Source organism: Osmerus eperlanus, chromosome 2 (assembly GCF_963692335.1).
Source record: "Osmerus eperlanus chromosome 2, fOsmEpe2.1, whole genome shotgun sequence".
In the NCBI taxonomy this organism is placed as follows: domain Eukaryota; kingdom Metazoa; phylum Chordata; class Actinopteri; order Osmeriformes; family Osmeridae; genus Osmerus; species Osmerus eperlanus.
Genome location: NC_085019.1, coordinates 23063560 through 23089832, shown reverse-complemented (window position 1 = coordinate 23089832; position 26273 = coordinate 23063560). Strand labels below are relative to the sequence as shown.

Genomic DNA, 26273 nt, shown 5'->3' with positions numbered 1-26273 from the left:
CATCTTCCTCTTCCTCGTTTGAAATCAGGAGTCTCTTTCAGGCTGCCGTCGCCCTGGTTTAGCTGTGTCTCTGTCTCAGGACCGAGCAGGGTTTGTGTGAAGACCAAAGTCTGGCGGATGAGAAGAGCTCTGAGGGCTGTGCAGCCCACAGGCCCCAGGAGCTGTCACTGGCGTGGCATGGTGGCTTTGACTTGGAGGGGAGAGGATGAGAGAGAGAGGATGAGAGAGAGAGCGGATGAGAGACAAAGGATGAGAGAGAATGGGTGAGAGAGAGACAGTCAGTTCTGGCACAGGGACAGGCAGGGTTTCACAGCAGTATCTCCTGCATGGCCTCCACGGAGAATGAAGAATCCCCAGGCCCCCTTAAGGGTCCCCAGGCCCCCTGAAGAATCCCCAGGCCCCCTGAAGAATCCCCAGGCCCCCTTAAGGGTCCCCAGGCCCCCTGAAGAATCCCCAGGCCCCCTTAAGGGTCCCCAGGCCCCCTGAAGAATCCCCAGGCCCCCTCAAGGGTCCCCAGGCCCCCTGAAGAATCCCCAGGCCCCCTTAACCCTTGTGTTATCTTCGGGTCATTCTGACCCATCAGTCATTGTGACCCACCGTTGTATTGCGACAACTTTACCGCATTTAAAAACAAAGTGAAGCATTTTCTTTTAACCGGTGGGCTGTCTCAGACCCCCCACATTGCGAAGGTTAAAAGAAAATTATTTTAATTTGTTTTTGTATTGGGTAAAATTGAGTAAACACAACGATGGTTCGTTATGAACCTTTGGGTCATGTGACCCGAAGGCAGCACAAGGGTTAAGGGTCCCCAGGCCCATAGAAGAGTTCCCAGGCCCATAGAAGGTACACCATACTCCAGAGGAATGTCAGACGACAGGCACTGCTACAGCGGCGATGGTTCGAATAGAGCCTGGGGCCCTGTGCTGCATGTCTTCCCCTCTCTGCCCTAATCCCAACGTCCACCCTCACAGACTCACGGACTTTGAGGCGCGTTCTCGCCAACTTGAGCCCTTTATCCACCCTTTTCCCGAGTCCGTGTTTTTGCCGGCTTTGGCTAAGGGAATTGCCCACAACTCACAGGTTGTGACGTGAAACACCGGGGTTACCAGGGGAAGCCCGGCAGCAAGGGAAAAGTCCTGCAAACCCGCCTCATAAAACCAGAACGGAAACACAAACAAGCCTGGGCAACCAACCAAACCTTTAACGTATTTATTGTGTCGAATAAAGGGAGAGGAAATAAAGTATGTTTTTATTGGATTGGTTTATTGTTCCTCTGACTCAACAAAATTGCTCCACAAACAAAACACTTGAATATATCCGGATATCAAATCAAACAAGCCCTCACAGTGCTGACAGGTCAAATTCAACAGATATGAAAACCAGACCCTTAAGGCAGATAACCTTCTTCGACATCTCAAATTATATATACAGCCTTTTCTAAACACTGTAGCTTTAAAATGCAGCTCAATTTACTTATACTGACCCTGGTTAACTAATAAAAAATACATTGCAAATTAAAATACCGTGCCCTTATTGGGTAGACTAACGGGTTGCAGCCAGTGGCATCAAATAAACTGCTTTAACAATCAATATCTATGTACGAAACATGCATGTGGGATCAGATCTGAGTTTTATATATGGAGGGGGGGGGGGGGGGGGGGATTCAGTGACATCATCACTTGGGTCAACATCTTCAAAGAAGGGCAACTTGACCCCAGTTCGGCTAGGTTAGGCTGACATTTCACAAAATGATTCAGAAGAAAAATCCTGAAGGAAAAGGCAAACTTTGAAACAAAAATCCTAACAACGGTTTTGAATTTCAAAAGCCGGAGAACGCTTGGTTTAATTGTTGTGACCTTGTGACCATTCGCATTCACTCACTCACTCATAAAACGTTTACAGAAATCACGTCTGACATCCCAGCCCGCTCTAACTGGAGAGGGTATTCATTTGATAAAGGGGTTGGTAATAGTAGTAGTAATATTACTGCTTTATCAAACCACAGGCTTTTATATACACATTTGTCTATGTACACTTACATTAGAAACCTATCACCAAGCAGTAGCACTCAAGCACTCCAGATTCAGGCAGGGGAAAGGTGTCTGGGAAGAATACAGTATTACATCGTAGGAAACACGGACACAGCGCAACGTTCTTGTGGAAGGTTCCAGAACAACTAAACTGTCTCTGTTGCAACGTTGCTAGTTGAGATATTGATATCCAACTCTGGTATTAGCCAAGTGAGCACCATCTGGATAGATAGAATAATCAATGAACAAAAACTTATGCATTAGTAAATGGAACTATGACAAACAGATCTAGAATGATGTGTGGAGCAAGAGCTGAATATACAGATATATAACATAACAGTGAATGGCTGGTAACTAAAACATTTTTCTTCAATAACAGTATTTAAAATGTTTTTTTTTGTTGTTGTTAAACTCAAAATCCACTTGAATGAGCTTGCCTGACAAGGATACTCAAGTACGGCTCGCGTAGGCTATTTGATGAGTGATGAAACACCACCTGGACCCTGATGGTGGAGTGAGAGAGCAGGGTGGGGGGGGGAAGCTGGAAACACGCCGCACGCTCCTCTCTCACCGACCGTCCCGTCCTGTAACACCCTCAGCCCTCTCAGGAGGTACATGCGTCGCTTCCAGCCCCGAGGCTGCCATCTCAACCCCACTGGAGGCTGACGACGACACAATCCAGAAATGCTTTCCCAAAAGGTTAAGAAAGGGGTTTTAAGACAGAACTCTGTCACTGCTAAACCATGAAGGAGAGTTAAATACAGTTACAGGGAGTGGAAGAAAAAAAAAAACACAGATCTTTTGTAAAGGTGCACCTGAAATCTATGTCCAAATTCCTCCCACAAACATCTAAATGACAATTCTTAAAGAAAAGGAAATAACGTGGGGGAATTCAAATAAAATGAGAAGGGGGGACAAAAAATAAGAAACTAAAAGTCTATTCATCCATTCATTCGCATCATGTGGTCCTTGATTGCAGACCCCTCCGCCAACTTCAGTTCTCCCCATCCTTCCTCGCGGTCTCCTGCTAGGATGAAGACCAGGCTGGGGGGGACCTGGTCAGACTGCCCATTCCTCCCTGTCCTGGGGAGGGAGGGAGGGGGGGGAGGGAAGAGTTAGAGGACAAGGCAGTAAGACAGTGTAATTTGTGAGTGGATTGGGATCATCTCAGGACTGTAACTGCAGTAAACATGATCAATATATCATGATTGGCTTGGTGTGTTTGACCCATAACTCGGGGAAAACAGCAACTAGGCATGGGAACACCCAAGACAAGAGGAGGAACCTGTTCCTGGGTACTAAAGCAGGTCTGGATACCCAGTAGAGGTGCATTGGAGGAAGGGAGAGGTGCTCACCAGCCCCTGGGTGCTGGTTGGGTGACGGAGTCACTCGGGGGCGAAGGCCATCTCCGGGGGCGGGGGCTTGATGGTGACCGGCTGGGAGGAGCGGCGGGGGGGCGAGGGCTTGGGCTGGGCCTGCTGCTGGACAGTGTCGTAATAGGTCACCCCACCGTACACCTGGGACTGGAGGAGGGGGAGAGAGAGAGAGAGAGACTGGGTTAGATGACCCGTTTTGGAATGGAGTAGGAATGCACAGCTATCCCGGGCCTGTCCAGACGTGCCGTTTCCAGGGTCCCCTACCTGAGGGTTGAACATGGGTGGCAGACTAGCCCCAGCGGGGTAGGGGTAGTTGGTGTTGCTGAAGGTCATGACCCCGGGAGGAGGGTAGAAGGGCGGAGCCAGCAGCTGCTGAGGGGGGGGCTGTCCTGGAGACATGGAGACGGGCGGGGCGGCGTAGAGGCCGGGGCTGGGCATGGGGGCCCCTGACTGGTGGGGGTGCAGACCTGGGGGGGGAGGGGGGGGAAGACAGATTAGACATGATGGGGTGGTTCTGCTCTGAACTGAAGAGCTGTTGGTTGACAGTGGCCGTTTTCAAACACACCAGCCAGTGTGAGGGTCCGCTCACCTGGGTGACCAGCCAGTGTGAGGGTCCGCTCACCTGGGTGACCAGGGTGCCCTGGGAGGGGGAGGTGCATCTCTGGTTGGACCAGCATGCCCTGGGGCGGCAGAGGGGCGGGGCTATCCCCGTGCGCGTAGATTGGTCCTTGGAACGACACTGTGGAACAGAACGACGACCCAATCAGCATTTTCTTTTTACTACGTGTGACAGACAACCAAAAATTGCTCCACAGGAGACCACAAGCAATAAAAACCACAGAAGAAAAAACATTCTCTCTAAACGGACTCCCAGTTCCCCACAAGATCAAGACAACAGTTCCCTGACACACTCTCCACCAGGGCCGGCGCTACGGTTTCTGGGCCTAAACCCTAATCCCACAGGACAGTCTGGGGTTCTGCTGGGGCCCCTGTCTGACCAGGGCCCTTAGAATCCTCCTAATCCCCCCTCCCCAGGGTACGGGCCCCTGCTCCCCCCTGCCCTGCAGCCCCCCCTGGTGGCTCTGCCCTGCAGCCCCCCCTGGTGGCTCTGCCCTGGTGGCTCTGCCCTGCAGCCCCCCCTGGTGGCTCTGCCCTGCAGCCCCCCCTGGTGGCTCTGCCCTGCAGCCCCCCCTGGTGGCTCTGCCCTGGTGGCTCTGCCCTGCAGCCCCCCCTGGTGGCTCTGCCCTGGTGGCTCTGCCCTGCAGCCCCCCCTGGTGGCTCTGCCCTGCAGCCCCCCCTGGTGGCTCTGCCCTGGTGGCTCTGCCCTGGTGGCTCTGCCCTGCAGCCCCCCCTGGTGGCCCTGGCTTGGTACTCACTGGGCTCGTAGTAGTGGCCCTCCATGACGCCGATGTGCAGTGGGGCCGGTTCGGGGCCGGCTCTCTGGCGCTGGGAGGAGTAGCGCTTGGCCCGGTTGGCCCCCACCCCCAGCTCCTCCATGTTGGGGTACTGGGGGGGCGCCCCGGAAACGTGCATGGGGCTGGGGATACCTGACGACCGGGGGGGGGGGGCATGGATTAAGAGTTAGGGACAGAAATGGAGAATGAATGTATAGTTATATTTAAAGAGAGAGAAAGAAAGAGGGGTATGTATATGTTTGACTACCATGCGTGTCTCTGTATGTGAGTGTATGAAATCTAAGTATATATATAAAGCTGTCATTTATATTGATGAATATTTTCCACCGTTACTTTGGCAATATGAACATTTGTTTTTTTTCATGCCAATAAAGCCCATTGAACTGAACTGAGAGGGAGAGGGAGGAAGAGAGAGAGGAAGAGGGAGTTCGAAAGAGAGGGAGGCAGTTGGAGAGAGGATCCTCACCCCTCATCTCTGCGCGCAGGTAGGAGTGAGGGTTCGGCCCCCAGTTCTGCCCCGCCAGGCTCAGTCTGGCTAGGTCCTGATCCAGGCCCGTCAGCCCCCCAGTCTGGCTCGGTCCATCCCCCTGGCTCTGGGCGGGGCCCTGCCAGCCCTCGCCCTTGCCCCCCCCGGCTGCGGGGGCCGGGACCAGGGGAGGGTCCTCCAGGGAGGCCTGCTTCCCCAGCTCTGCGGGCCGGGAGCGAGTCCTGCGAGCCAGGGAGTACGACTTCCTCTCCACCGGCCTCTCGGGGGGCGGCGAGGCGTCGCGCGCCACGGGACACGCCGGCTCCGCCGTGCCGGAAGCCCCTCCCCCGGCCCGCTGCTCTTGTCTCCGTGGCAACGAGGCCGGCCCCGAGTCCCGCTCGGCCTTGTTGCCGTGGTGGTGAAACACGGACTGCGACGACGACGTGGTGGTGGTTGCTGTGGTTACGCCGGCGGAGGACGCCTGCTCTTCGTCCTCCTCGCTGCGGACGTCCTCCACCACCACCGAGGGGCTGCGCTCCACCTGCTGCCCCCAGCCGTGGCCCCGGGGCCCCCCGGAGCGATCCCCGTCGGCCCCCGGAAGGTTCCGGTGGTGGGTGGTCTCTGCGGGACTCCTGTAGCTGGACCGGGGATCGCTCCGGTGCTGCGCGTGGGCCTGGCTGGGCCGGTTGCCCTGGAAACCTCTGGAGGGTGGCGGGTGCGGGGACGATTTGGGGTGGTTGTTGGTGTTGTTGTTGCGCTGGGAGCCGGGGGGCGCGGAGGGCTGGGGGCCGGGGGGGTGCAGGGGCACGGCCGGGGGGGCGCTGCGGGTGGACCCCTGCCAGGAGGTACGTACGGGCCTCTCTGCCCCGTCCCGCCAGCGCTTGTCCCTGACGGGGGACGTGCTGTGTCTGGGGACGAGAGCAGCCAGTTAGGGACCGGGGATAAACTCTCCCGTCAAACAAACCCCCCTGTCCTAGGGACTGGAACACACACCCCCGTCCTAAGGACTGGAACCCCCTCCCTTCCACGTCCTAGGGACTGGAACACACTCCCTCCCCCGTCCTAGGGACTGGAACACACTCCCTCCCCCGTCCTAGGAACTGGAACACACTCCCTCCCCCGTCCTAGGAACTAGAACACACTCCCTCCCCCGTCCTAGGGACTGGAACACACTCCCTCCCCCGTCCTAGGGACTGGAACAAACTCCCTCCCCCGTCCTAGGGACTGGAACACACTCCCTCCCCCGTCCTAGGGACTGGAACACACTCCCTCCCCCGTCCTAGGAACTAGAACACACTCCCTCCCCCGTCCTAGGGACTGGAACACACTCCCTCCCCCGTCCTAGGGACTAGAACACACTCCCTCCCCCGTCCTAGGGACTGGAACACACTCCCTCCCCCGTCCTAGGAACTAGAACACACTCCCTCCCCCGTCCTAGGGGGTAGAACACCTCCCCCTCCCCCGTCCTAGGAACTAGAACACACTCCCTCCCCCGTCCTAGGGACTGGAACACACTCCCTCCCCCGTCCTAGGGACTAGAACACACTCCCTCCCCCGTCCTAGGGACTGGAACACACTCCCTCCCCCGTCCTAGGAACTAGAACACACTCCCTCCCCCGTCCTAGGGACTAGAACACACCACCCTCCTATTGTAGGGAGGAGTGCTGTGGGCGGAGCACCCACCTGGGCTTGCGCTGCCGGTACGAGCGGTCACCTGACCCTCCTCCGTTGCGGATGTCGTAACCGTAGATGGCGACCAGTTCGTCACGTGACTTGGGTGCCTGCTCCTCCTCGCGGAACCTGTCGTGTTCCCAGCGCCCCTCGTCCTTCCACAGCTTCCTGTGGCGACCCTTCGGCCTGTCGACCCGGGAAACACGTTTGTTAGTGGCCATGGGAATGAACCGTGGGCATTTGAATGGACGAAAGAAAATAAAAAACACGCATGCGGACGAGGTAACTACGGCAACCGATACCTTTCCTCCTCGGGGGCGTGGCCTCGGACGTCGTGCTCGAAGAACAGGCCCTTGCGGGGGATGTAGGCGGGGTTCTTCCTGTCCTCGTCGTCGTCCAGCTTCTGGCCTGGTTTACCCCCCTGCTGGGTCTCTGGGTCGTCGGTGCTCTCCTGGAAGCAGGAGGAGGAACAGGAGACATGTCAAAGGGCAGCAGGGAGGATGAAGAGAACACCAGGGGCATGGATGAACTCTAGTCACGCCTCCACTCGTTCGTCTGGCCTCACCTGTCCATCCCCACTCTGTCTCTCTCCGGACAGGTTGCCCTTCTCCTCCGACTTCAACTCTTTAGTCTCCCCCTGCTCCTCCTCTACCTCCCCCTCCTCCTCGCCCTCCTCCTCCTCGCCCTCCTCCTCCTCGCCCTCTCCCTCCTCCTCCACGGCAGCAGGGGCGTCCTCTGTGGCGGGCTTGGGCTCCGGGGCAGATTTGGCCTCCTCTTCGTCGCTGAAGCGCTCGCCTCCCTCGTCGTCCTCTCCCCCCTGGGAAAGAACGACAGCGTCACTAAACGTGAACCTCTGGTTTGAGATTCAAATACATTCGTTGGTTTTATCCTGGAGACAATGCCGATTAGCGAATGGAAACACAAACTTGACCAACAGGAAGCTCCTTAAGGCGTTTAGACCGTCTACCAAGCACAGTTATGCAGTACCACTGTATATGAGCGCAGGAGTCAGGCCCTCTCGATATTAAGGCTTTGTATTTGCATAATAGGACATTGCTGCAGAGCCATTACATAAAAGTCCCATTTCATAATCCATCGTTTCATGCAGCTCCATAACTCCCCACCAGGGGGGGGTGGTAGACACACCGTCGACATTTCTAGACTTCAGTAATACTCAGAACATCCTCAGAAGAATCACCACTCTCAAACCATGTTTTGAAGATTGATTTGGAGGAGATCCCTGGTTAGAATACAGATTGTAAGGCTACATGCCTCACTCTGCATGACCAGAATCCTGGAGAACATTCAGAGATGTCCAAGACACCGTTAACACCCGGACAAACTGTGCGACAAAACCTGAGAGCTCACTAAATCCTTGTGAAGCCATAATGTCCTTCTCACCTCTGAATGGGAGCCATTCTCTTCAGGATCAGCGCTCTCATAGTCAGAAAGAACAGCTGGAGGAAAAACAAAACAAGAAAACAAATGTTTATCCGGTCAACCTGCTAGCCTATTCAGGGATTAACAGAGGCAGCGAATTTGACAGCTCGTCGTGCTTGGTTATTCATCATGTTCTTTCAAGGACTTGCCTACACTCGATGACTGTAGACCAGCCTCTCTCAATCCTGGTCCTCAGGGACCCCCCTGCTGTGCATGTTCTAGATGGTTCCCTGCTCCAAGACACCTAATTCAAATGAATGGGTCGTTATCAAGCTCAGCAGAAGCCAGATAACGACCCATTCATTTGAATTAGGTGTGTTGGAGCAGGGAAACATCTAGAATATGCAGGGCAGGGGGGTCCCTGAGGACCAGGGTTGAGAAAGGCTGCTGTAGACAGTATATAGTAGTGAGCCATTTGCCTGAGCAAGAACAAGATAAAACCAGTTTTGCATGTTTAAGAAGGTTGATGACTGTTGATAGGTCACTCACCTTCACCTACGCCATCTTCACTCTCCTATAAAGTATAAAATAATAGAACAAAGATCAGGGAACAGAAACATACAAAGCAAATCACATTTTGACAGTTTCACATTCCGTTAAAGCTGGAAGCTTCGGGTCAGTTCCTCAATGTTTTGTTCCCAATATTGTATCCTCAAAGCAGAGTAAGGTGCGACGTATTTTGACACCAGTAGTCCACATTATCTTTGTTACTACCTGAAAATAAAGACGATGCGGTCAACACTTCTGAAAGTGCAAAGGCGGTTTGTCCAACTACATGAGTTTCATGGCTCGAAGATGACGACTAATACAACTCCCGGAGATCTTTCACAGAACCGCAGCTTATTCACCAGCTCACCGACAAGCCGCCAAGAGTGATTAACAGGCGCATGTGACGTACATTTACAGACGCCACAGCAACGTTTTAACAACCTAGCAACCTGTAGAGTTACAAACAAACTACTACAAGGCTCCGATGACTCTGGCTTTAGGCGTCGCACTCCACGACCGAGGACAGTGGTGCAGCTGCCCGGTGATTTATTGGAAACGTGAGCTGGACGTGGCAAACTCACAATGGGGATGCGGGTTGGCCTAGCCACAAGCAACACGCGATGGTACCCGCTGTCCCAAAAACGGGTTGACTTGATTCATGAGAATATATATTTACAAGTTAGCTAACTTGTCAAACCCTGGTCACGGAACGAAATGATTCTGCCTTGGTAAGCTAGGTGGCTAACACTGGCTCGCGGAAGCAAGACACTCACACACTCGGATTCGGCGTCGTTTTTCGGTACCACGCGAACGGCTGGCGCCTCAACCGGTTCGGGCTCCCTCACTCGGCTCTTTGACGATGGTGAACCGGACCTTGCGCTTTCGGAACCCGAACCAGATTCGTCATCTTCCTCGCTGTCCTGGGACGCGCGCCTCCTTCTCCTTCGCCGGTCCGCCATCTTAGGAATCAAATCAGAGAAACCGGAAAATGATAGGAATTGTGGGTGAATATCCCTTACGCAGTTCCGGTGTTGTGTCCCCAGATGCACCCCCCTGAAAAGCACAAACCACTCGAATCAGTTTAGACTGGAGTTTCAGGACTTTGTGTTGAGAAGAACATCAGTTATTTACACAAATAACCGACGTTATTCTCTTCTATTCTCTAAATAAAAAGTTACAATGTGAGACAGCTGTCTCCCCTCTGTTTGACTGCGATATCAAGACGAAATCTTTCACTTTTTGATTCGAGTGGTTTGTGCGCCCGCTCCCACGAGAGGGTGCTTTTCAAGGGGGGTGCATCTGGGGGCACAACACCGGTGTTCCCTAGAATTCAGTTCCCCCTTCCTTGCTCGTGCGCGAAATCATTACATTTTCCCTTGTTGCTTGGTTGAGCTGAATGTGATTTATAATTGCGTATGTTAGCTTAGTGTACTCTACCTACTTTCCCTGAGCATAAGGTACATTTCTTGATGTTGGTTAGTTAATTTGCACTCAAATACAGGCGTTAAAGTATGTAAGTTGTATTGCATTGCTCAATTGTTATCAGTCCCTGTTTTCAGTCTGTAACAGCTAGTGCTAATCCGTCTAGTGTAGCCTACAGTAGGTACTGTAATTTACAGTACCTAAGGTATCCCAATTTGAACTGAAAATGCCTCTTCGTGAGCATTGTCTTGTTCGGACGGTTGTTTATATTTTAGTTTATTGTTAGGCCTATTCATTTTATTATTATTTGTGTGTCGTTTTTAACACACAACCTTACGTTTTGTTGCAGGTACCAATTAACTATTGTACTGTACGATAGGCAATTCTGTGTTATAATTTTAGGATACTCATCTTTCATCCATTATTTTACAGTGACATTATACACGTTTCATCTATACATCAGTCTTTTACACTGAGAACACAGGGGGAACAGATTTCCCTGGAGGCCCACATTTTTCATGAAAATGAAAACTCATTAAAGTCTTAAAACACTGTGCCATTTAAACTTTAACGTTCACGTAGAGTACACTATAAGTTAACATATGCGATTATATAAATAACATTCAGCTCAACCAAGCAACAGGAGAAAACTTCATGATTTCGCGCACGCGCAAGGTGCAACGGGGAATATAATTCTCCGGAACACCGGCTTTACTAAAACCTCGATATCATTATTTTATATAAAAGGCCAAGACAACATTTTATATTTTGTTATTTTACTGTGCTATGTACAATTTAGATCGAAACATTTTCCATCACAGAAACTAGAACGTTAACAATTTAAGACAGATAATTTAAATACCCATGAACCGCCAAAACTATAGGCTCAAATAGGGAGAATGAAAATAGAGATGTTCGGGATATTGTATGTAGATAAAGCAAAGCAATAGAGAATGAAACAACCGGAAGATAATAATTTATGTATAGCTCTAACTCCTTAAAAAAAAAATTATTTGGTTTAGTTAGTAGTTAATAACCGTAACCATTTTAACCGGAATGATCTCGAAAAACGAGAACCGTTAAAACCGAATCTAGACGTAGATTCTTTAGAATGGTCTGGCATTCAAGTCATGCTTTTATTTTGAAGGCGAATTTCCGAAACCGGAAATACCAATGAAGCAAATTTCACGTTCTCTAGTAGCTATCCCATAGGCTTGTTATACATTACCCGTAGTTAAATGAACTGGGCTGTATATGTTATAACGAAAAATAATATTCACTATAGGCTAATTGAAAATGTATCATGTTGTAACGTTGTCGTTGTCAGCAGATTACAAATAATGTAATACATTTCATTCACATTGACAAAAAAGCAATGATGTGCGCCAACGACACGTTAAACTTTCAAGAGCATAAAGCGTTTCTCTTTTATTACAAGAACATTGGTTGAAACACAAACCAATAACTGTTGGCGGAACTGCTTCAAACATATATTTATTTTCAGCCCACTTAATGTCCTGCAACCTTCTCCAACTGAAGGTTCCCTCTTGCAACTGCAAACAATGACAGAAGGGACGGACAGCTACATTCTGCGCTGTGGTTCAACAATGCAGGTCAATGTGAAAATAACAATTCAACAGTTTGAATAACTTTTTGTGTGTGTTGTTACTGAGGTGATTTTGGGAGATGAAGTTCTGGAGAAAGCAGCAACCCAATCCTTAGTAACAAACCCAGAGAAAACACACACACACATCTCCATAGATTTGTCCATCAATACCAGTAATAAAATCCTTCAAACTAGCCCAAATATGAACTCAGGGGCGACATCTGCAGTGCGGTTTAGCGACCACGTCCAGACCTTTGACACAGGTCATTGAAAGGGGGTGAGGGGGAGGTTAGCGAGGGTCCCCTCACCCCTGGGGTCTTCTCACACACAGGGACTCGTGGTCGCAGAAAGACAAGGTTCTGAATGTTCTGGTGCCGTGTGCTGTTCTCATCTCTGGGTCGACAGGACGGTTTCGGGGACTATTTCCGGCAGGTCCGATGAGGGGTTTGTTTCTTGGGCACCTCCACTCGGCAGCGACTACGCTCGTCCAACCACGGCAGGTCAAAGTTTCTGAGAGGAGCAAGGGTGAGGAAAAAACGTGTAAGTTGTATTTGCCGTGAATTCTGTTGTATCCAGTGTTACTCGTTGCTAGGATTCAACTCACCGCCGCGTTAGCTTGGGCAACGGTCGGCCAAAGGCCACCACAGGCAGGTGAGGGGTGATAATAAGGGCCTCCACTGAGGGAAGAGAACTTTATTAGTTTTCAGTGATGACCATTTTCCTACATGTTTTCCTGTTCTGGTATCTGTATTGTCATAGATTTTAAAGACCAAAAACGGTCGGGGCAGTTTTTCCTTCAACCGATTGTGTAACACCAGGGGCGCTGCAAATAATTTGGGGCCCCATGAAGAGATTATAATCTGGGCCCCCCTTCCTCACTATTTCTGGTTAAGTCTGTTTTTTTTTCTTCATTCAACTAATGTTCACTCCAAGCTTTTTTGAGGGCCCTGAGTAGTCAGTCCCACCGAACCCCCTGCTTCGACGCTCCTGCGCAACACTGTTTCACGCTTGGCATAAAACAAGCCAGCAGCACTCCTTCTGCCGAGTGTGAGTGGTGGAGGGTCTGGCTGGACGTACCGTCCTCGGCGTCAGGGTAGAAGGACAGCACCTCAGGCTCGCTCTCCTGGATGCCCTTCCTCCGGTTCATCCTCTGCTGGAGCCGCTGGAACATCCGCTGCTCCCGGATCCTCTGGATGTCCCACCTGAGCTCAGGCCCGCGAGAACCAACACACAGAGAGAGAGAGAACCAACAGAGAGAGAGAGAGAGAACCAACCAACAGAGAGAGAGAGAGAACCAACCAACAGAGAGAGAGAGAGAACCAACCAACAGAGAGAGAGAGAGAACCAACCAACAGAGAAAGAGAGAGAACCAACAGAGAGAGAGAAAGGACAGACGATGGAAGGTAAACGATGGAAAGATGATAGAAAAGGGAAGATATGTATATACATATACACACACACACACGTAAACACGTAGATGTTCCACAAAAACAAGCCTCCAAAAAGAAGACCCGTGATCGCTCAACCTACCGCTTCCTCCTCTTTTCATCCAGCTCGTGTTTCGAGTGACGCTTCAGGAAGACGCTGTCCTCTAGATTCTGTCAGACAACAACAACAAAAGCTTGTTAGAAGACCAACCGAAGGAGAGCCATCATTGTAAATCAGCTCAAGTCATCCAATCAGCACCGCCTGCCCGCCTGCCCGCCCGCCTGCCTGCCCGCCCGCCCGCCCGCCTGCCACCCACCTCAGGGATGTCAGTAGCCTCGTCCTCGCTGAGGGGGTCCATGATGTTCTCTCTCCACGACGGGACTGGGTACCATGGGGAAAGAGACAGAGGTCATACTATTAGTACACAGGGGTATACGGTACCTGTCCCAAGTTTGGAAACATCTAGTCCATTATCGTTTTGGAGAGACACAGGCACGTTCCTATTGTTTTTAAGCAACAAAGAAGATTTACTTTGACCAAAATGTACAGATATTGGTCCAAAAATCTGCATTTCATCAAACTGTCACTTTAGACATTATTTGGAGAACATGCTAACTCGTTGCATACATGTAGGTTCGATGCCCTACAGACCACGTTTGAGTGGTTGAATTCATGCATTAAAACAATGAAAAGTTGCAGCGCATGCGTCTCTCAAACACGATCAAAGGCTCTGTGTTTCCAAACAGTTGACGGGCCCTGTGTGATGTCACTGTCAGCCATTTGCCCGTCCACACAGACCACCGACGCAGGGTCAGGGTTAGGGTCAGGTCACTCACTAGCGACGGACTCCTCCTTCTTGGGCGAGGGCTCTCTCCACGGCGACGGGGGCGGCTGGTGCCAGCAGCACAGGTACATGTCGGTGGTGGACAGGTAGGACAGCTCCTCAAACTGGGGCGAGTCGGGGCTGGTCCCGGGAGACTCCTCCTCCTCTCCCCGCTCCGCCGGCTCCTGCTTGGGCACCAGCGCCTCCTTCTGGAGCGCCGACTTGGCCTGGGCGCGCCGCTTGGCCGAGCGGGGGTCCTGGAAGAGGAAGCGTCTGACGAGAGAGACGCGGGGCGGAGAGACGTCATCGTGGGGTTAGAAAACTCGCCGTCGCAAACCCGAGTTTGAATGACGTTGTCGGGGGTTACTCAAGGCGCGAATCACCCCCTTACCTTTTGTGGCCCTTGCCTCCTCTACCGAAATGCAGGGTGCGGGGCGTGCTGCCGCGGCCCTCGCCCGCCCCCCCGTGGCCCTCTGGCGTCTCGGGCGGTGACCCCTGGTCCTCCCAGAGGGGTGGGGTGTGGGCCGAGGGGGGGCGCGGGGCGCGCTGGGCGGCCAGGTGCTCGGCTCCGCCCTCCCTCCTCCCCAGCTGCAGGCGGCGCTCCATGCGCTCGATCCTCGCCAGGAGCTGGAGGGGAAAAAGAATGGGAAAGAAAGTGACGTGGACCAGTAGACATATGAGATTTCCTCTTCTTGTTTTTTTTCGTCTTTCAAATTGCATGTTACAATGCTGTGTTTTTGCGTTAATGTACTGACTTGAAGTTTCTGTGGGTGGACTCTAAGCCAGCTTCAACAAGCAACGTTTTGACAGTCTAAAAGAGTGTGATAAAACGATAGTGAATGACGGAGACGCCACTGGAGGCAGTCTCACTTGACTTGGTTACAGAGGATGATGTCATAGGGCCTTTAACACTAATGCACCACTGGTGGCATAGTGGAGCTGATAATGGCTGCATGTGCGTTTTCAAAATCAATTCTCAAACTATCGCACCATATCATACGGTTGGTTCTATCAGTCTTGAGAAGTAGCCACATAGCTTAAGGCTGTTTTTTTCAGAGGGTACAAATGAAACCCAAATCATGGCTTCTGACATTCCTAAAGGCTACAAGAACCTAACTCGGCGTAACTTGACAGAAGTTCGGGAGGCAGTTCTCCGAGGGCGTACCGTCTCCTTCTCTGCCTTGAGGTCGTCGATCTCCTTGCTCTTGTTGTGGAGCTGCAGCTGCTGCTGCTCTATGAGCTCCAGCTGCAGGAGGAGGATCTGCCGGATACAGCTGCTCTGGGCCGGGGAGTGGCTGGCACCCTTACGGACCCCCCCCCTCTTGCCCTCCTGGCTGAGTCCCGAAGCCTGTGGCCCCCCAACCACCGCTGCTACGATGCCCCCCCCCCCACTGTCTCGGGGGTGCTTGTTAGCGGTCAGCGCTGCGGGGTCCATCTTGCCCATGTTGTTGTTGTGTCCTAGTAGTGTTTTACTCTTGACAGGAGAGCCCGAGTCGCCCCCCATGGATCTGAGGGTAGTCGACTGGATCCCAATCCTCCCCCAGTTCTCCTCCTGACCTTCTCCCACGCCGTGGTGTTGTCCAGGCCTGCAGGCCACCACCTGCCCCTGGCTTGGCACCTTGGCTTTCCCCTGGTGGCTGTGAGGGCCGCTGTTGTGGATGTTCCCAAGCACGGTGGGGGGAGGCAGGCTGTGGACGTAATCACACGCCTCCCTCCGCAAACTGGGAAACGGCTCGGTCTGCGTTCCTGTCTGGGGTTTGGCCAGGTCTGCTTTCCCGCTGTCTAGTTTGTAGCCCCCGTTGGTGAACACAGAGGAGGTCATGATCCTAGCAGGTCGCCCCCTCTACGGCTGGCGTCCCTGCCTACCAACGCCCACCAGGGTCTGGTCAGGGCGTTGGTGGCACCGAGGGCTGGATCCCGCACTGTGGATAGTGTGCGTTTTCAACAATTCGTAGTCCGGATGCCAATGTTAGCCTGAAACACGAGTGATAATAATCATTAAGGGAAAATCGCAATGCAGTCAGACTATTTTCTGCAATGCAAATCTGTCAGCGCTGCTAAACGAACAGATCGATGTCCCAGCTGAACCGCAGGAAAATCAGCTAGAGGGCAAAACCATGGTCATAAATGCTAGCTGGGAAAGTGTCAGTGGAGACTACTCGAACACGGAACTGCGGAACACTTTCCCCGTGCATGCTACTCTCCTGGGTGAACATAGCTATGAACCGGCACCATGCATTTGAAAACGTTTTCTGCTAGAAAGGATGGAACCGGCCAGCTTTAGCTGAACAAGTCTTGCAAGATAAAGAGATGTCACTTTGTAGATGTGTGGGAAGAAATTAGGAGTCCATATTAACAATCAGATTCGCTAGCTAGCTACTTTATCATGCAGGGTGTCTAGAATCCGACTTTACATATGAGACTGCAGACCCTGCCTGTCTAGCAATATGTCCTCCATTTTAGGTCTGCAGGAACGAGCAAAACAATGACAGTCCCTTCGACTTCAAGTAACCCTGGTCCATTGACGCCATTTTAACTATAATCGTTTTAAAAGACCTGGTCCTTTCTATGGACGGTTACCACAAACAAGCTGTTTGTATTTCATGCTTAATGTACAACCTGTCAAACAATTTCTATGTCCTCATTCGAACTCACCTAGTAATCGCCTTCATGCCCTCCCCAAGTGTTCTTTTAAAAATCACGTCTACGCGCATGCGTCGTCGGTGAACGATGTAACAATTTCTTCAGTCTTTGGACCAAAAAGTTGCTACATTTTATTTCCTACTTTATCAGACGAATTATACTACGTCGCTAGTTATTTTAAACGTCCAGTGTTTCCGTTAACAAGTGAAAAACAATTAACTATTTAGAAAAGCAAAGTGTAGCCTAACCTATATTTGTAATTTGACCCAAGCGCAATTTTACTTCGATTAAGTATGAATTGCGGTTTTTCCAATTGGTTCCTGTGATTTTATAGTCAGCTTTGAATGATGTCAAAATTCTTTATCGGAATTCAAATGATATGTAATACTGTTCTATCCGTCAGATCTTTACTGCTATGTCACCACTAGAGGACGTGCTTTAACCACAAGCAGTTTGAAAGTATCATGGGGCTATGTAGTCTACTGCTGTCTGGTGGATTATGAGGGGCCGTTTAGGAAACAATTCATACTGTCCTTACACAAACACATATGAAACACATACACATTCACATATGAAACGTTTACACACATCCATACTACTGAAAACTCACATCCACAAATGTGAAATGGTCGCAAAGACACATATGAAACACATTCACCTGTAAAATATTTACTCGCATTCATACTATTTAGGCTACATACACATACATATGAAATGCTCGCACAGACGCATGTGAATCTCATTCACACTCATATATGAAACACTCAAGTCTTATAAGGATGAGTACAGGGCTGCCAACTTTTCCAAAAACCTTGGCGTGAGATTTGCTAGCACCCCCCCCACACACAAACACACACCTTTTTTGCAAGAGAAGAGGAATTTTGAAGGTTTTCCCAAATTATCACTGTACAGGAAAATCCATCATGGCGGACCTTATGGGTCCTTGAAAAATGAAAAATGAGGCATGCACACCAAGTTTCAGAAGAATTGGAGCAATGGGGTGGAAATGCGATCACTCTGAAAAGTGGACATTTGGGCGTGGCCTGTGGCGCCCCCTATGGTCTGATGTGGGCCAGTCTGTGTTTGGGCGGTATTTGTGGCATGTTGTATCAATATGCCAAATGTCAAAACTTTTTACCAATGAGTTCATGAGATAAATTGCAATAATAATAATAAATATAGCTGCAAGCAGCAATGAGGTGGCCAAACCGGTAAAGCAGGTAAAATGAACAAAAACATTTGAGACATTCTCAGAACAGGGTTCTGAGTAAATGCACCTTTTAATCCATCAAAGATTTGCTGAGCTAGGACCCAACTTCCTGTTTGCCGGCTTTGCCGCAGATTTTTATTGGCTGAACCGATCAAACCGTTTCGAAAATCTAAAATAATTTTGATAGTTTGTGTGAGGATTGCCATGACTATATACAGCTAGACTACAGGTAGCTAGCGACTGCGTTGTACCTAGGGATGAGTATTGATAAGATTTTAACAATTCTGATTCCATCAATTCCTGCTTATCGATTCGATTCCTTATCGATTCTCTTATTGATTCTTATTGGGCAAGGGGGGGGGGGGGGGGAGAGCACAAACGGGTTAATTTACATACATTTTCTTTTATATAATTTTCTATAATGCTACACACCATATACAGTATGTATACATACACATTTACATTTTGTCGTTGCTCTTCTTCTACACTTCTATTTGACCTTGGCTGAAAATGGAAGATTCTATATCTACGAATCTTCCATTTTCAGCCAAGGTCAAATCATATAATATGACAGTGTTGCTCAGTTTAGCTAATATTGGGTTAACACGACAACGCGAACGTTTGCTGATAACACACGCCCTCCGATAATTAACGTGAAGTGATCAATAATAGGAGACAAATGTCGGCGCAAAAATGTATGCTTCAAACGATGGGACAGAAGATAACTTGATCGACTACACACAATAAAGGCAAATTGCTTCACACAGTGACAAGTGGTTGTGATCACTTTTGAGGAGTTTAGCTCACCTTTATGAAGCGCGAACGCAGGGGTGCAGATGGAATTTTTGAACTGGGGGGGACCAAGCTATCAGCAAATGATTCCAACTCAATTAGTTATTTTGTGTAATGTAATATATATGTATATACATATATACAGTACCAGTCAGACTGGCAATGTTTATTGCAGCTTCAGTATATGAAGCTGCAATAAACATTAGTATGTCAATCACGCACCAAAACTTCATGCCCTCTGCAAATGTTTTATTTAAACATTTGCTGATCTCAGCAGGATGTAAATTATTACAAATATAACAATGTGTATGTAAACAGTATAAAGTATAAACTCTTAAACAATAGATTTACATAAATAAAATAAGTATAGCCTTCATAGCATGAAATGTGTTTTTCCAATAATAAACAAAATTGATTAAAAAAAACAAAAAAAAAGAATTCCCTCTGCAGCCAAACAAATTTACTTTAAAATAGAAAGGCATTTCCTGCAGAAAATACGTTGGAATGTTGAAAGATGAAATTATTTTTTTTAAATTGCTGAAAATACAGAAATGAGAAAATACCCGCAAGCTGAAATGAATTTCAAAAATGTGTGAGTCACACAAAAGAGGCAGTGTGGAAACTGAACTGCATCATCTAACAATGCTAAGAGCTGAAATACAATGCGGGAGAAGCTGAAAGCTGAACTGTTAAACTGTAGAAGTAATAGAAGTAGTATATTCGTTTTAGTAGCTGAAATTATAGTGCTCTTAGTCTTTTAATGAGACGAGTTGACTGAATAGCTCTGTCTTGTGACTCCACTAATCAGCTAATACCAATCACCTGTGTAAGAGACTGAGTGTCTGTGTGGTTAGCAACCACACAGACACGCCACACAGACACGATTGCTATGATTGCTAACGCGCTGAGGGCGAGAGAATAGTTAACAAGTTAACCTAGACGCAAAACTATACGTCCAATCCAAAAAATAAGGATATTTTCCGAGACCCAAGACCAGAGATATCCTTTATATGTCTGCGGTCAGAAATACGACTCTACCTGCAGTTTCAAAAACGTCTAACTTCTGCTTTCTCTGAGAAATGTGTCACCAGATTTGCATTGGTCTCTATGGGGCGAGGGTTGGACTTTGTCTCGCTTTCGTGGGGCTCTGAACAAATGTGTACGTCTGTTGGATTCCACAGACAACTGTCTACGACCAGCACAAAATTAGCTATCTATTGATCCAAAAATGAAGCATGAAGAGTGAAAATTGTGGCAATGATGGCAAACTAGAAATACTTTTTGGAACTGATTTCGAAGCTCCCCTCCACTCTAAGCGTTTCAGTCAGCACTCTAGGCTCTCACATACACACCCATGTAAATCTCAGAAACAGTTTGAAAAACTCATGAAACATAATCAGTGATATTAAAACAAGTTGAATAGATATCAAAAAGCGGAATAAAAAAATAGTTTAGGGTTTTGTCAACATTTTAAAGTTTAAATGGTGGCTGTAGCTGAAGGATTTAGGAAGAAGAAGGATTTGAAAGTTGAAGACGTTTAAGAGGATTGAGAGGATTTGAAAAAAAAACTCAATTGGAAAACCATGTTAAAAATATTATGAATATTGATTTATATTAATTCAGGCATAAGAGGTATGCGCGCATCGAACACATGACATTCCAGTAACTTCATCAATCGGTAAATACTAAACTATATTAGTAACATTATATGTTACTAATAGCATCGTTGATCACCCTCTCCTGCAGAAGTCCATCCAGCAGATCATCCAGGACAGGCATCGTCACTCGCTCCACAAACTCCAGTCTTGCAGAGTGCAGCTGCTCCTCTGCAGACCCCTTCTGAGCGTGCTCAGTCCTCCCTGAGCTGTGGTGAGAAAGTCTGGACCCCAGGGAGCCGTAGCCAGAGCTCCCCAGAGACAGGAGATCAGATCTACCATCTCTCCTCTCTGTAGAGAAACACAGTGTCGTGGACATTTTGGAATACAGTTATAATGTGTGTGTTTTATATATGAGGAATGTGTTTTAATGGAAGGCTAAAGTTGGTTAATGTTGAAATAACTCCATTTGGTAGAGATGCCATTTGCAGTTTATGACACCTGGGGGGAAGAGACAGCTGGTCTGGAGACAATGTGGATTCAATTGTATTGTTAACTGATCAAGCTGCTCTGACCCTTCCTGTAGCATGGGTAGTGTTGATTAAAATACTTGTTTGAAGTTGCCCACACAAAGGACAGTTGACCATTTGACTGGTGAACTCCTGTGGTTTTACTATCTACTGGTTTGGGGAGAGATGCCACATCTAAGGACTGTGGGACAAATGGTACAGAGATGTATTGTTTCAAACTGTCACTGAGCAGTGCTGACCAATCAACAGAGTTCAGAGGAATCATTTGATCTAAAGTTTATATAAGGCAGGGTTTTAGGGTTGTTCTGTATCACTCTGGCGAACGACCTGTGGCTAGCACCTCCTTCGTTATGACTGATCACAAAGTACTTTGTTAAATCTTGATTTGTACAAGCAAAATAAATGTATTGTAACCGCCATCTCTTGACTATTCAAATCTACACAGTGCCGCTAGAATTTTTCCATAACACACAGCAGGTCAGATATTGGGGCCTGTTAGCTTCCTACTCAGGGACCAGATATGGAACATTCAACTGACTGAAGGACAGACATACAGGCAAACTGACAGACATACAAGAAGGCAGGCAAGCAGGTAAAGTATCTAGAGGCAGGGAGGCAGACAGACAGACAGGTATCTTACCCTCAAGGCTCAGCGGTGATCCAGCTTCAGAATCATCGTCTCTCTCAGCTCTGCTGTCTCCACTCACTGCACAACAACAACATAGAAATAACTAAACAAGGTCAAGTATTATGTAGCTTTTTATCTTAAATACACAGACACTGTTTCCAGCTACATTCAACACTGCATTGATACACTGCACTTTCAGCTACTGGTTGCACTATCAGCAATATTGCATTAATTGTTACCCCACTTGTCTTTAGGTTAGTATAGGTTTATAAGGTTAGTATAGGTATTATGTGTATTAGAGGTACTGTATTGTATATATTTTGTATATTTAAGAGGTTTATTCAATTTTTGCTTATCATAGATGTAATCTATGTTCTGTGTACTTATATGTTATGTTATGCCAGGTTGCTTTGCGTTGTCTTGTCCTAAGAATTTCAGTTCCCAGTCTGACCCTGTGTTGTTCTGTGCATCTGACAATAAAAAACTTGAACTTTACATCCATGGACAAACACAGATAACAATACAGGTAAATGCACAGACAGCTATAGCTCAGTGGTTGAGAATTTGACTGTAGCTCAAGGGATCACAGGTTCAAATACCCCTGTACATGGCTTTGGATGAAAGTGTTTGCTAAAGAAATGTAATACATAGATATTTGTTTAAAATAACAATGTAACATATGGAATATGAAAATGAAGGGTATTGAATTGTTTTTTTGTTACAGACACATGTTTATATATTCATATTTTTGTCTGTGTCTGTATAGTTGTGTTTATTGTCTTTCCGTCTGTTTCTACCATCTCTCATTCAACATTCAGGTGAATTTACAATTATTATGAACTTAGTTATTTATCTGCTGTTAGTACAGTAAATAATCAAGACTCACTGTTTGGAGGAAGGAAGTTGTAGCTCCCAGCTCTTTTCACAGGCAGTGGTGACGCCTTAGTTATAAAAACAACCAATAAACTCTGAATTATGCAGCTCTTTTGTGAAGTTGAGTCTTCATAATTAAGTATGAAAGTACCTGAACAGATAATCTAGTATTCTACGTACCGGTCCTTGTGGTTCCCTGCTGTGTGCAGGTTCAGGGTTTAATCTGCTGTGTGGAGATCTGTGTGGGTTACTCTCTGAACTGTGGTGAGAAAGTATGGAGGTCTGGGAGCCGTAGCCAGAGCTCCCCAGAGACAGGAGATCAGATCTACCATCTCTCCTCTCTGTAGAGAAACACAGCAGGTCAGATACTGGGCTGGTTAGATTCCTACTCAGGGAACACATATGGAACATTCAACTGACTGAAGGACAGACATACAAGCAAACTGACAGACAAGTAGGCTGCAAGCAGGTAAAGTATCTAGACAGACAGGTAGGAAGCCAGACATACAGATAAACAGACAGACAGACAGACAGACAGGCATCTTACTCTCAAGGCTCCACAATGACCCAGCTTCAGATCCAGTCTCAGATATCCAACCAGAACCATCGTCTCTCTCAGCTCTGCTGTCTCCACTCACTGCACAACAACAACATACAAATAACTAAACAAGGTCAAGTATTACGTAGCTTTTTACATCCATTGACAAACACAGATAGCAATACAGACTGATAAATGCACAGACAGCTATATACTATACACAATTTATGCACAGTTTACACAATTGACTGTAACAAAAGGGATCAAAAGTTCAAATACCCCTGTAAATGACTTTGGATAAAAATGTTTGCTAAAGAAATGTAATACATGGAATATTAAAATGATGGATATTGAATTGGTTCTTGTTATGGACACGTGCCCATATGTGTTTGTATTAAAGTGTGTATTGTCATCCCTTCTGTTTCTCTCATCTCACATAAATATTTATGTGCCAGAGCTGCTGTTAGTACAGTAAATAATCAATACTTACTATTTGGAGGGAAGAAAGGGCAGCTCCTGGCTCTTGTCATAGACAGTTGTGACGTCTGGTAAAAATCATTTCCTCTGTTTCCTGCCACCATCTCCTCCATCTTGTCCAGCAGCTCAGTGACCTGAGTGTCATCACCCCTGTTCTTATTGTTGAGGACATGATACCTGTTCCCACATTTCTCAACAAGCCACTGGAGGGCCTTCCCTTCTCTCTCAATGTGCTGCTCAATGGTTGCGTCTCCCAGACGGTCCCCACAAGTGAACAGAACTATAGTGTGACTCCAGACTCTCTCACTGAGAAGCTGCAGGTGTCCCTCTATTGATCTTCTCTCTTCCTCTAGGAATGATACATCCAGCCATATGACCAGGAGGAGAGTGTGGGGTCCTGGAGGACACAGAGACACACTGTGTACTATCTCCTGTTTAACCAGCTCAGTAGTACTCTCTACAGGAAGATCCCTCCACCATCCTGGAGTGTCGACCACAGTGACCTGCCTCCCTGCTACTTCTCCCTGTCTCTTCACACACTGAGCAGCTGTCCTCAGGTCAAACTCCTCTCTGCCCAGGATGGTGTTTCCTGATGAACTCTTCCCTGCATATCTCCCCCCCAGCAGCACAATCCTCAGCTCTGAGAGATGGAGAGAATCACCAAAGAGAGAGGAGTGGGGAGAGAGACAAAGAGGGAAAAGGAGAGAGAAAGGGGCAGTAATAGAGGAGAAACAGGGAGAAATAGTGAGAAAGTCAAGAGAGACATTTTTATTCATATTTTTCATGTAATAAACTCACTGAACGATGGAAGGAGTGGTAAATTATACTGTGAAGCTAAATCATATCCTGTTAATTTTTACAGGTGACACTGCAATAAAAACCTTCAAATGTAACCGTAACCACTGCTAACATGATGAACTTACTGGTTATGGTGAATTATTTTATGACTGAAACATTGAAGCGAAGACTGTTTACCTGAAGTCATAGTTGATAATCCTTCTCTTCATTCCTGGAGAGAATGGAGAGCAGGCAGGGTCTAAAATATATATAAAACACGGCAATGCAAGGATATTGTGGTGTCACATCAACCTACCTGTAACCTACTTAGAATACATGTCAACCCTTAAACAATCTGTTAAGATCAAACATCTTCTACCCTGTGTCTATTGTCACCCATTGTTATAGTTTATTAATGAATTGGTAAATCTGGTTAACAATGAATTACATTTTCAATCGACGTTTAACGTACATATACTCACACCACGCAGTCGAAGCCTAGCAGACGACGAAGGAAAGGCGTCTTGAAAGTAAAATTTACTGATGAGGGCATGCCCAGGCGCAGATGTTTACTGAGAGCATGTGACCTGACTGGCTGGTTTTGGCGGGTTATGTGTGTCTCTTGGAGACAGGCCATTTAATGGAGCTCACAGTATTGTAGAGTCCTCATCAAATACTCATCAATGATGCAAACCTTTTTTCGAAAATATTGTTTAAACCTTTCAAAACATTTTTTTCGAAACATTTTGTAGCGTCATTTACATTTAGTCATTTAGCAGACGCTCTTATCCAGAGCGACTTACAGTAAGTACAGGGACATTCCCCCGAGGCAAGTAGGGTGAAGTGCCTTGCCCAAGGACACTAGGATTACTAGCCCGATTCCCTAACCGCTCAGCCACCTGACTCCTCATGAGAAGAGCTGACTAGGGCAGCAAGAGTGAGGCATTGCAACATGGTGGGAAGGACCACGCAAAAACAGGTCCCACAAGAACAGGGCACTTTATTTTCCAGGAGCAGACCAAAAAAACAAACTCAGGCAGGTTCCTTCTTCAAACTTCCACAGTCCAACAAAAATCCACAAAAGTTAAACAAAAATGACTTTCCCCTTCAAAGCCGTCCTCCACTCACCCAACAGGGCTTAGTATGTCACCTGCTTCTCTCTGGTCCAACTAACCAGCCATGTGGCCTTTGTCTCTCTGGTTTCTCCCCCTGCTCTTTCCCCTTCCCCCCTTTTCTAGTCCTAACTTAATTAGGTGGCTCACACATCTACATCTGTCCACTTGGTGAGGGATTCTGGGAGATGTAGTGTGGGCCATTGCCACCATTTTGGGGTGTTGCCACCTCTCTGGTCCAGGGATGTAACATCCCTCCACTACCACAATTTGTTCAAAATAATTTTTGTAAACTATTTAATGGAGGGGGGGGGGCGGGGGTAAGTAGGGAAATGTCTATACTTTTACAATGCATTTGTTCACCACACAGAAACAAAGACAACAAATCAGTTGTGCTTGGACTGCGGTGTACATAGTGTTTTGTAATAGACCTTGAGGCAAGCCTGCAGGAATGCATGTGGGCGCGTGTGGGCCTGCCTGGTTATGTGTGTATCTTGGGAACAGGCCTGCCTGGTTATGTGTGTATCTTGGGAACAGGCCTGCCTGGTTATGTGTGTCTCTTGGGAACAGGCCTGTCTGGTTATGTGTGTCTCTTGAGGACAGGCCTGCCTGGTTATGTGTGTCTCTTGGGGACAGGCCTGTCTGGTTATGTGTGTCTCTTGGGGGACAGGCCTGTCTGGTTATGTGTGTCTCTTGGGGACAGGCCTGCCTGGTTATGTGTGTCTCTTGGGAACAGGCCTGCCTGGTTATGTGTGTCTCTTGGGGACAGGCCTGCCTGGTTATGTGTGTCTCTTGGGGACAGGCCTGCCTGGTTATGTGTGTCTCTTGGGGACAGGCCTGCCTGGTTATGTGTGTCTCTTGGGGACAGGCCTGCCTGGTTATGTGTGTCTCTTGGAGGACAGGCCTGTCTGGTTATGTGTGTCTCTTGGAGA

At 48.0% G+C, this 26273-nt stretch overlaps 3 protein-coding genes across 4 annotated transcripts; all 3 read right to left on the bottom strand.

The window, feature by feature from the left end:
- Positions 1-1244: 1244 nt before the first annotated feature.
- casc3 (casc3 exon junction complex subunit) lies at positions 1245-9880 on the bottom strand. Of its 2 annotated transcripts, none has more exons than XM_062454927.1 (12): positions 9661-9880; positions 8888-8912; positions 8360-8415; positions 7524-7775; positions 7261-7409; positions 6971-7144; positions 5288-6195; positions 4783-4953; positions 4029-4145; positions 3671-3873; positions 3386-3553; positions 1245-3113 (listed from the first exon to the last, which is right to left on the bottom strand). In XM_062454927.1, the coding sequence occupies exons 1-11, from the start codon at positions 9844-9846 to the stop codon at positions 3416-3418; spliced, it is 2379 nt and encodes a 792-aa protein (XP_062310911.1). In that variant the 5' UTR covers positions 9847-9880; the 3' UTR covers positions 1245-3113; positions 3386-3415. The 2 variants fall into 2 exon arrangements, with proteins under 2 accessions (XP_062310911.1, XP_062310919.1); XM_062454935.1 differs by having other exon boundaries at positions 1245-3108.
- Positions 9881-11705: 1825 nt separating this feature from the next.
- On the bottom strand, positions 11706-16940 carry msl1a (MSL complex subunit 1a). Its single transcript, XM_062480804.1, has 9 exons — positions 16822-16940; positions 15332-16140; positions 14558-14793; positions 14180-14439; positions 13660-13724; positions 13446-13513; positions 12993-13117; positions 12520-12592; positions 11706-12425 (listed from the first exon to the last, which is right to left on the bottom strand). Exons 2-9 carry the CDS (start codon positions 15986-15988, stop codon positions 12335-12337), a joined length of 1575 nt encoding a protein of 524 aa, XP_062336788.1. The 5' UTR covers positions 15989-16140; positions 16822-16940; the 3' UTR covers positions 11706-12334.
- A 2118-nt stretch (positions 16941-19058) lies between these two features.
- Positions 19059-24488, bottom strand: LOC134036209 (GTPase IMAP family member 8-like). Its single transcript, XM_062481043.1, has 7 exons — positions 24428-24488; positions 23466-24092; positions 22985-23074; positions 22618-22778; positions 22451-22505; positions 21577-21642; positions 19059-20757 (listed from the first exon to the last, which is right to left on the bottom strand). The coding sequence occupies exons 1-7, from the start codon at positions 24435-24437 to the stop codon at positions 20516-20518; spliced, it is 1251 nt and encodes a 416-aa protein (XP_062337027.1). The 5' UTR covers positions 24438-24488; the 3' UTR covers positions 19059-20515.
- Between the last annotated feature and the right edge of the window lie 1785 nt (positions 24489-26273).